This window comes from Moschus berezovskii, chromosome 18, assembly GCF_049115385.1.
Source record: "Moschus berezovskii isolate FMDL1 chromosome 18, NW_MosBer_1.0, whole genome shotgun sequence".
In the NCBI taxonomy this organism is placed as follows: Eukaryota; Metazoa; Chordata; class Mammalia; order Artiodactyla; family Moschidae; genus Moschus; species Moschus berezovskii.
In genome coordinates, this window is record NC_142477.1 from 14,435,396 (window position 1) to 14,446,397 (window position 11,002).

An 11,002-nucleotide genomic window follows, 5' to 3' on the forward strand; every position below is an offset into this window, starting at 1 on the left:
TCTGTATACACTGTATGTATACTTAAGAGTTCTCCTTTTTTTGGTTTTACAGGTGTTACTGCGGAAATGCAAAATTTGGTCCATCGGCGGATTTATCCATTTTTGCTGATGGTTGTGGTGTTGATGGGAATCTTGTCCTTCCAGGTCCGCCAGTTTAAGCGCCTTTATGAACATATTAAAAATGACAAGTAAGTCCAGACTTCATTGGTTTATTTGCACTTGTTAAAATGTCACATATCTTAACTATTGTGTCTGATGTGATAAATCACAGGAGGGAAAAGTGCTCAGATTCTGGATGTATTTTGAGGTAGAGTGAACAGGATTTGCTAACAGGTTGGATGTAGAAAGTAAAAAAGAGAGTTACTAAGTACTTGGCTTGGATCAAGCAACTAAAAATACAGAATTCTCATTGACGGAGATGAAAAAGACTGAAACTCGTTTGGGGAGGTAGATTTTTTTAATGTCCGTTTGAAATACTTTTCAGTCTGTTTTCAGATGTCTTGGTCTGAAAGTAGTTTTAGATAATTTTAGATAAAAAATAAGAAACCTAAAGAGAAAAGAAAAGAAGTCGACACTAGGAACTAGCAGTGTTGCCTAAGCCCTTCCTGTAGCCGTGGGCCAGTGGGCTACTCTGCTGTTGCTGAGGGAAGAGGGTAAGGTCACTTTAAAGTGTTGTGCCACACTCTGTTTTGAGGGAACGCTCCCTGCCCTCCAAGAAAGTGAGGACAGTCGACGGAAACCCATTCTGGGGTAACAGCCCTTTGACCCTCTTTGTCCTACTGGAAGGCGGAATCCTTTGCTGCTTTAACAGTGTCTTACAGAGGAAGTGCATCATTCTCCGTCCTCTTCTGCCCGGGAGAGTCCCAGTTTACACGTGCTGCCTTCGTGTCTTCGTTAGCAGCCGCCTCCCCCGCCACCCCCGGCCCCTTGTTTAGTCGTGAGAGCCACTTTTGGACAACAGATTATTTGGTCACCTTGTTACTCTGAGGATTCTTACTTAAGAGTAACTTTTTAAAAGAGTGAAATCTAGAGTGTTCAGGGCTTCTCCAAATCATTTACTGATGGTGATAAACACTAGACCTCTTAGGGAGTCAGAGTGTAAGTTCTGTCAACCATGAAAGAATGGAGAGGGCAATTTCAGTGCTCAAAGTCAGTTTTTCTCACCTCCCCTGTCTTGGCAGTGCAGTAATACTGCAGTAACACACAGGAGACACACCCTCAGGAGCTGCCCGCAGCCCAGCACACTCTGCTGTCTTTCCCCTCTGTCACTCTGTGCACGAAACCATTGAACTGCAGGCTCCACGGAGGTCACATCCTGTTCGCAGCGTATATCCACAGTGCGTCTCTCAGGGCTTGGTCCCTGGTAGGCGCCGAGCGTGCCTGTGTGCGTGGGGGGCAAGGGTACCAGGACTGCCTGTGGGCTCAGAGTCTTCTTTTTCTGCGTCTGCATTTTGGGTCCTGGGCAAGTTTACTTTGCTTTTCTCTCTGTGCTTGGTGTCTTGATATGGTTTGAACTTCAGGTGTGTGTCAGGCAGTGCCCTGTGTGTTATGTCAGACATTACTAGGTTGGCATTGTCTAAAACATTTACAAAATCCTCGCAGTTTGAAAAAATGCTGTTTGTTTGGGGAATAGTGGGATAAGGAATGGTTACCTTCAGAAAGAATATCAGGAGGACAAAAAGAAAAGGGATTAAACAGTGAGCTCGTGACAAAGAAGCTGTGGGATTAGTGGAATATTTTTCAGCTTCTTGGCATAAACTGCCAGAGCCCGTCGTGCAGCATGTGTTGGCAGAAGGTGATAGATGACAGTCAGGGTGGAGAGAATTATGATGAGAGAGAAATGCTGCTGAGGCCTGCATCCTCAGCACGTGCCAGGCCTCCGTTCCCCAGGCTTGGTGTGCTTGCTGTGGGCTGCAGCAGTGCCCAGCACCCTGTCACGGGCTGGCTTCCCTCTCCCACTCTCACACCGTCATGTCAAGTCCTGATGGGCACTTCTGGGTCTCTGTTGCTGACTCCAAGCGGGTGCATTTGTTCCCGACCCCTGGCCCAGCTTGTTGCTGTCAGCTTTGCACCCACACTTCTCCTGGGGTCAGCCTCCAGGAGAGGCACGTTCCTGCTCCTCCTCCCCAGCCCCTGCGCTTGTTACGGGGACGCCGTCCCTGGTAGAGGACTCCAGCCTCGTCACTCCAACCGCAGGAACTTCCATCTCTGTGCAGCCGTGCTCCATCTCTCGTCACCTCCCTGCCACCACACGCGCAGGCTACAGACAGTTAGTCTTCTTTCTTGGACCATAAGCTCCTACCTTCTGTCAGTTCCTTGCACACACACTTCTCCGTTTGACCTCCTTAAAAACTTTGTCTTTTGATTTCTCCTTTTCTTTAGAGCTGGAGCTTTTCAGAGTTTGACTCTCCTCCCTACCCAGCTTCCCGGTGATATTTCCAGTCCATTTCTTCAGATCTGTCCACTTACCTGTTTTGTAAAATATGATCTGTAAGACGTAAATCCCCTGAGTAAGTTTACTTCACCTTACCTACCTCTGGCCTCCAGGGATCAGTTTCTGAGGCCCCTGGCCTGTGGACCAGAGCGTATTCTCCATTGCACAGCATCCGAGGCCACTGACCTGTGTGTCTCTGTCTCCCATAAGCCCCATGGCTTGCTATGAAATGCCTGCTTTTGTGCTCGTGGTCATTCTAGACCCCCCGTTCTACCTCCCTGTGTATTGAAGGGTTCTAAACTGGAAAAGACTCTGATGCTGGGAGCGATTGGGGGTAGGAGGAGACGGGGAAGACAGAGAATGAGGTGGCTGGATGGCATCACCGACTCGATGGACATGAGTTTGAGTGAACTCCGGGAGTTGGTGATGGACAGGGAGGCCTGGCGTGCTGTGGTTCATGGGGTCGCTAAGAGTCGGACACGACTGAGCGACTGAACTGAACTGAACTGAAGAGGGAGTGAACTGATCTGATTTACATTTTTAAAAATGTATCACTGGCTACCCCGAGGAAGGATGTTTAGTAAGGAAGATGACAGAAGAGAGTAACCACCCTGTTTTTACAACCCAGGTACCTTGTGGGCCAGCGCCTCGTGAACTATGAACGGAAATCCGGCAAACAAGGCACGTCACCACCACCTCCACAGTCGTCCCAAGAATAAAGTGGTTGTCTCAACTACCTTGACCTTCCCCTTGCCTTTACGTGTCCTTTTTTGTGGACTTCTCTCTCTGGAGATTTCCCCAGTGATCTCTCAGCATTGTTTTTAAGTTAGGTGTCTTTGACTTGTGTGCTCAACACTCAGCGAGCAGCAGCGAGACCCTGCCGCCCTTGCATCTTCTGACATCACTGCTGTCCGAGGTCTGTACATGTGTAAATAGAAGTTCCTGGATACCCTAGAGCCCTGGATTAAACAGAATGTGCATTGTACATCTTTAAACAAAATGTATATTAATTTATTAAATCTAGTTGTCACTTTATTTTGGACCTGCTGTGATCTTGACAGGAAATGTGCCACAGAGCTGTAGTGCAGAGGCAGACTTTTTAATGGCGTCTTTTGGAGCACAGTGTCCTGGTGTTCCTAGCAGTTCTTTTTAAGTGAACTGTGCGTTCTGTGTGTCTTGGCTGTTCAGACCTTACCACGAACGTAAAAGGAAACAAGTAGAAATCCACAGTGGAGTGTCTGTGGTAAGAAAACATGAACTTGTGCTTCACTGTCAATCGTTTTTGGAAGTTATTTTGTATAACACCAAAGCTGTTGTACATTTTCTACTGCCTGATTTTTTTTCATATGTCTGTGTTTGTAATATTGTATAGTATCTTGTGCTAGGTGAGGAAATTATTTTTAATTTTGATAATTTAATATTCCTAGTGATCAGCATTGGGAGTTGGGGTTTTATGCTTGTTAGGGGCATGTCTGTACTTAAGAGGAAAAACAAAAGTCCAAAAGAAGTTTTTTCCTTAAGTCCCCCAATTTTCCTTTCCCACACACAGCTGTCCTTTTGGCAGCAGTGGCCAGGAGTCACTCAAGATCATAAATCTTAAGAAAATAACATCACCAGTGATCCTACATCTTCCTGGAATAAGGACATACTGAATGTCTGTCCAGTGTAGCCGGGGTTTGTGGTCTTAGGTTGACAGCATTAGATTGTGGGCTTAGATTAGAGGAGACTAGCTGGAGCCCCAGGTCCCGCTGGCGAGCACGTCCCTGGGTGAGGATTAGGGCCAGTGCTTTTCTCCAAAGTTTCTGAAGCTTTTTGTTTACAGAATAAAACTGTCAGTAAAACCAGCATAATTTTATTTGACCAGGAAGAAGCTGGTCACGCTGGCCTTTTAACATAGGAGCGCAGAGTGTATTTCATTGGAAGCGTGCTGTAAAATCTCAGAAGGCAGAGCACGTAGAGACTTGGTTTTCCCATATAACCAAAGTTTCAAGTGAGAAATGGAGAGAGAGAATGGTTGGGCCCGTGATCCCAGTGTTTGACGGTGATGGAATGTTGTAAGGGGAGTGTTTGTTTTATGAACGATAACTTAGACGTTCTCAGAGAAAATGGTCAACAATAGGTCTTAAGAAACCATAAAAGAGTTTCCATATAGTATTAAAACCCATAGGCTTAAATCCAAGGATTTTAAAGATATGAGAGTCAGCCAAACTTAAGCTACCAAAATCAAAAGCATCAGGTTCTGAGTGTTTCATATTTCAGCAATTTTTCCTGAAGTGGTAAGTGAGAACTTTAAAACATCAGTATCAAAAAAAGAAAAAGCTTGACATAGGACTCAGTATTACAGTTTCCACACTTTGTAGTGGCCCTTTCTCATGTTTGAAATAAGGTCTTTGCTAGCCCTACCCTCACTTTGAAATTTAGTCCTACTGTAAAAATTTAGGAGCATTTTTTTAAACATAATGCCACTTGTTATGGTGTATGTCTGTATAAATTGTTCTCTTTGGGGAAAAAAATACGATCAAATTGGGCTTATAACTTTGATTATGTTAATTTTGTTTCTTTTTAAATTTTTCAGAGAATTTGTAGATCTTGATGCAAAGTTATTGGAACACGTTTATCTGTTTTGCCAGAAAGAAATCTAGACAGATACCACAATAGATAAAAACTGTTACTCTACAAAATTTTAAATGAATCTTATCAGATATTTTGTAAAAAAAAAAAAAAAAAAAGAATGGCCAAAAAGTTACTGGCAGATAACTTTGTCTTATCTTACTTAAGGATTTCCCCTGGTTTTTCATTTGTGCTTTGTCCTATTGTTTTCAATGAGGTGAATACTTTCATGAAGAAAGCATTTGCAGGCATACTGTTTACTTGGGTAGCATCAAGATTTTATTATTAACTAATAGTATTATAAATGTTTAAACTTCTAGTTCAGAAAGTGCTAGTATTGCTACCCTTCATGTAGAATTTAAAAAAAAATAGTCTAGTTCTGCTTCATTTTACATTGGGTTAAAACTGTCTTCAAGGAAGTTCATTAGGAAGGACCTTTTTGCTTTACTTTTCTTGTTTATAAATTGAAGACAAATCAACATTTGGGGTTAGTTTTACATGACCAGTTATCAAATGGTCACAGTATGAAGTGTGCAGTTGTTCATTATTAGCAAATTATGTTTCATTTTTAAACTACTATTAAGTACTAATAGTTGAGATGAAAGTTGAAGAGAAAAATGCCAATGTGAAGTTTGTGTATAGCTAGCCTTAAAAAAGCTCCATGTTTTTAGGTGATTTTTTTTCCCTGTTAGTTCTCTGGAAAAACAGTGGAGATTAGACATCTAAGTTCCAGATGTAAATGAAAAGTAATTTTTATTTCAACATTTAATATAACTGTTATTACTGTGGATTCTTGTCTTGTGTTTTTTCTTTCCCTTATTCAAGTACTAGAGAATAACTTTTTCTCAGATGATTTGATCCTAGATGGTATGTCCTTTCTGTATTGGCAAAATGCTACTATTAAAGTGTAATTCTTGAATTTAGGTTGAATTAATGACTTTTTAAAACACACACACTCTTACTCATTTACTTACTCTGAAGAATGTTGCACCAGCCTAAGAACATTGGCACTTTTAAAATGTTCAAGTGAGCTACTTATTCTCATATTCAGGACTGAACATTTTAAGCTTTCTACTTACTGTGATAAATTTTTTATATTGTAAAATTAAATGATTATGTTTAAAATACTCTTTAAGAATGTTACCTGTTCAGTCGCCTTCAAGAAAAATGTCTTAGCACAGAGGTACTAGGAGAAGCCTGACTTGTGAAGATTCTCCAACTTCCTTGTGTCTCCTTCATTAATGTGCCCTGCAGTCAGATGTTTTTCCTTTCAGTCCATTACCGCTCTCTGTCATTTTTTAAAAACAGCCATCATGAGTAAATAAGGGCTTCTTTCAGATGATCCCCAACAGTATCTTGGGCATTTAATGCAACATGAAGATAGGATACATCTGTTTTCATTCCCATCTGTTTGGTATGAGTGCCTCATTTTGTAGTCATGAAATTAGTACCGTAAATGAAAATGTGATGACCATAGGACCTAGAAATGACTGTTGTAGAAGCTCGTTAATAGAGCATTTGCGTAGTTGGGACGTCAGTTTCCTACTAAACACAGATGCACAGACCAACTCTATGTGTACAGAAAGTGCTCCCTTTTTATGTGGTCCTTTGTTGCCTTCTGAGTTGAGAGAAAAAAATTGAATAAAAATGTTAGTTGTAGCCTAGCTTTTTGGTTTGTTTATTTTTGCTTTGTGGGATGGTTGCTTCAGAATTACAGAAATGTGCATTATTAGTTGGCAGAGGCAGATAACCCAGACTGTTAAAAATGTAGTAATTATGGAAGAGAAAACTCAAATTACATATGATTATAGCTCCTCCATTCTGTTTTAAGGGTGAATTGAAAAGTATAGTTGCAGAAGGTACACCCTCCCTCCCTCCTTGCCTCTCCCTCCACTGGGATTACAGACCATCCTCACCAGGAATAGCAAGCCCAGCTCCGCGCCTTCATTGCAAGGTCCCAGCATGAAGCTTCCCCAGGTGGGCTCTCAGTGGAGATCTGGATGGAATGAAGCCAGTCAGGTCCCCCTCACATGCTGATGATGTGCATCGGGGAAAAGGGAAAGGGCTGCACTGAGGGTCCTAAAATGCCCTTGGTGACAAGATCCCTTTTTTCCTAGGCTCAGGGTTTTTTCCTATGATTTTTCTTTTTTTAAATCAAGTGTATCTGTTTTAAATGCAGTAGTGGTAGGTGAGATGCCATTTGACCCTCAGGGTCTGTATAAGCTGTGAAGCTGAAATTTCACAGCAGAGGATCTTGTGCGGTGAATCTCAGTAAGTGGTCATCAGTTCCCTGCCCCCACTGCAACTTGCAGCCACTCTTGTTGAAACGGAACTCACGTCACAAATGCCATAAGGGTCTGAGGAGGCAACACTCACCCCACCCCACCCTCATTTCTGTGGTGTCTGTTTTGTTTCCAGCACTGTGCTTAGTACTTCATTCGTGGAATGAAGTATGGGGTCTACCTTCAAGGAGCCCAGTCAGAATGGAAAAGAACAGGAAAAAATGAGCAGAAGGTTCTATTACAGGTATGAGTAAAACGCCAGGAGGAACACAGAGCAAGGACGCCCCTGGGGAAGTCCGATGCGTTGACTGCATCCTTTCGTTACTGTCATGTGTACATAGCACCCCTGCTCCCACACACCCACCACTCCTCTTTCACCCTTGCGCAGTCGACTTCTGCTCAGACCCACATGGCACCACAGCTGTCTGTATGTCAACACCTAGTAACCCAGTGTACATTGTTTAAGCATCGTCTTTTTGAAATTTCTTCCTTTACATATATATGTAACAGTGCCCCAGCCTTTCTGCTTCTCCATGTTTGTTCTGTAAATTAGGACAAGATGCTTCATACCTGGGAGCCCCATTCATTCACTCATTGGTTCTTTGCTTAAATTGATCAGTCCCTTCTGCTAGCTGCACAAATCCAATGTGTGATGGAACATAATACAGTCCAGAAATAGTCCTACACACATGATCTGCTGGATTTTGACGAAGGTGCAAAAGTGAACAGATGGTGCTAGAGTAATTGGACATCCAGATGCGAGATTAAAAATTGATCCATGTCTCAACATTTGCAAGAAGTAACTTACAGTGATTACAGTCCTAAATGTAAAACCCTAAACTGTGTAACTTCTAGAAAACAAAGGGGAAACTTCATCCTTGGGTTACAACCCCAAAAGCACAATCCTGGGAAGAAAAATTTGATGAATTGGGCTTTGTCAGAGTTGAGGATGTCTGCTCTTTGAAATACACTGTTTACAGGACAAGAAGACAAGTCATGGAGTGGCAGAAAATATTTACCAAACATTTCTGATGAAGTGCATTTGGAGTAAAGAAGTCTGTCAATTCAGTAAAATCTATTTGCCTATTTTAAAAATGGGAAAAATTAACACTTAACTAAAGAGGCTATATAGATGACAAGTCAGCACATGAGAAGATGTTCAACAGAATTAACCATAAGTAAAATGCATGGTTAGTATCACGGACTCAATGGACATGAGCAAACTCTGGGAGATAGTGGAGGACAGGGAAGCCTGGCATGCTGCAGTCCGTGGGGTCTGTAAAGACGCAACTGAGTGACTGAAAACAGTGCAAATTAAGGCCACAGTGAGGCCCGAGTACATACCTAACTTCTTACTAAAATTAAATACACCATCCCACATCCTGATGAGGTTGTGGAGGAACTGGAACTCATGCTGTGCTGGAGGGAATATAAAATGGTACAACCACGTTGGAAAATAGCTGCACAGTTCTTAAAAGGTTAAAACATACTTAACACTCCTAGTTATTTGCCAAAAGAAAAAGTCTGTATGAAGAGTTCTACATGAATGTAGTAGCTTCATTTGTAATAACCCAAAGCTGGCAACAACCCACATGCCCATCAATAGGTGAATGGATAAATGATTATTCATATAATGCAATATTGCTCAGCAACAAGAAGCAAATGACTATCAGTGTGTATACAACACTGATACACCTCAAAATACTTATGTTGAGTGAAAGACAAAAAATGTATGCTTTCATGTATATAGAATTCTAGCAAACGTAACCTACAGAAATCTGTAAGGAGCAGATCAGTGGGAGTTGGGTTTGGCAAGGAGGGATTTGAGGGGTTTCAAAGGTGCAGGAAGAAATGGGGCGGGGAGGGTGCGTGTGTGTGATGGACGTGTTTGCTGACTTGATGGAGTTCTGGTTTGACGTGTCAGAATTTACCGAATTGTGCAGTTTGCTGCATGTTAGTTACAGTTCTACTTTAACAAGTAGTATGTTCATACATGCTCTCCAGTGGACCCATTTCATACATTCTTTCTTTAAAGCACCTCCTCCTCCTCCTTCCAGACTTTTGGCTGATGTTTATTCCTATTTCAGTGAGAAGGTAGACGCATTCAGAAGAGACCTTTTCACAGGTTCACACCCTCGGCAGTTCACGCCATCACCCCCACCCATTGTGTTTACTGTGCCCCAGGCAGCCTCCTCTTTTCCAGAACAGGTCAGACCTCAGGACCTTTGCACTTGCTGTTTGCCATACATTAATATCCAAGCTTTCCCCAACCTCATTTCTACACTAAAATGTCTGTTTTAGGGAGTCTCATCTAAAATTGTAGCTACTGGAGCACTCGTGTCTCCTGTTTTTTTCTCTTTCGTATTTAGTAATATTGTAGTTTACTTATCTCATTTGTATTTGCATGTTTTTCTTCACTTGAATATAAGCTCCAGAGATTTAAAAACAAACACAAAATTATTTGGGGATTACTACATGGCTTCTGGAGAAGGCAATGGCACCCCACTCCAGTGTTCTTGCCTGGAGAATCCCAGGGACGGTGGAGCCTGTTGGGCTGCCTTCTGTGGGGTTGCACAGAGTCGGACAAGACTGACACGACTTTGCACACGGCTTCTCTGGTGACTCAGATGGTAGAGAATCTGCCTATAATGCAGGAGACTCAGGTTCAATCCCTGTGAAGGGAATGGCCACCCACTCCAGTATTTTTGCCTGAAGAATCCCGTGGACACAGGAGCCTGGTGGGGTACAGTCCATGGGGACACGACTGAGCAACTTTCACTTTACTTTTTTTTTTTTTTTTTTACTGTATTTCAGGACTGGGACATATTGGCTATGGAGTAAATATTGTTAAGGAATGAATCACAATCAAAATAATGTATATATGGTTAAAATAAAACCTGAAAACCATCCTCCAGAGGCAAGCACTTATCAGTAGTTTGGTGTTTGCTTCCAGGCTCTGTGTAAGCATGTGTCCACAGGTACTTTTATCAACACCCGTGTCAGGTGCCTTGAGCCCTGGGCAGCTCTGTGGCATGCTTCTTTCACTTCATATTTCTGAACATCTTTTTTATCTCAGTACGTAAGTAGCTGTCCCATTGAAAAATGTGTAGTTGTATTGTATTCCATTGTGTGAATAAGATTATGATTTAAGTTTTCTGGAAGACTAACTTATTTCATTACATGATACAGTAAGCATTTTTGACCATATTACTTTATTGGTATTTCTGTAGGATAAATTCCTGGAAGACTGCTAAATCATCAGACATATTTAAAGTGCAACGTTGCCCCATTAACACTTCTCTCTCAGTATATGAAATTTCTTGTTTTCCCATAACGTTCCGGTTCCGTTCCGTCGCTCAGTCGTGTCCGACTCTATGCGACCCCGTGGACTGTAGCCTACCAGGCTTCTCCGTCCTTGGGATTCTCCAGGTAAGAATACTGGAGTGGGTTACCGTTTCCTTCTCCAGGGGATCTTCCCGACCCAGGGATCGAACCCTGGTCTCCCGCATTGGAGGCAGACGCTTTAACCTCTGAGCCGCCAGGGAATCCCATAACTTTAAATATTGCCTATTTTCAGTTTCGCAAGTGCTCTGAATTTGGAATCGTGTGTCTTCACTTGGTAGGTAGGCTTCATTTGGTAAATTGCCCAGTCGAGGAGATGTGTTTGGGGCCTGAT

The 11,002-nt window shown here is 42.4% G+C and overlaps 1 protein-coding gene across 2 annotated transcripts in view; it reads left to right on the top strand.

Annotated features, from left to right (window-relative positions):
- MARCHF6 (membrane associated ring-CH-type finger 6) overlaps positions 1–5,832 on the top strand; it is a 76,394-nt gene extending 70,562 nt beyond the window's left edge. For both annotated transcript variants that reach the window (XM_055422264.2, XM_088827629.1), the window contains exons 25-26: positions 53–188; positions 3,063–5,832. In XM_055422264.2, the coding sequence (XP_055278239.1) occupies positions 53–188; positions 3,063–3,153 (227 nt within the window). In that variant the 3' untranslated portion in view covers positions 3,154–5,832. The remainder of the gene's footprint in view (positions 1–52; positions 189–3,062) is intronic.
- The last annotated feature ends 5,170 nt before the right edge of the window (positions 5,833–11,002 follow it).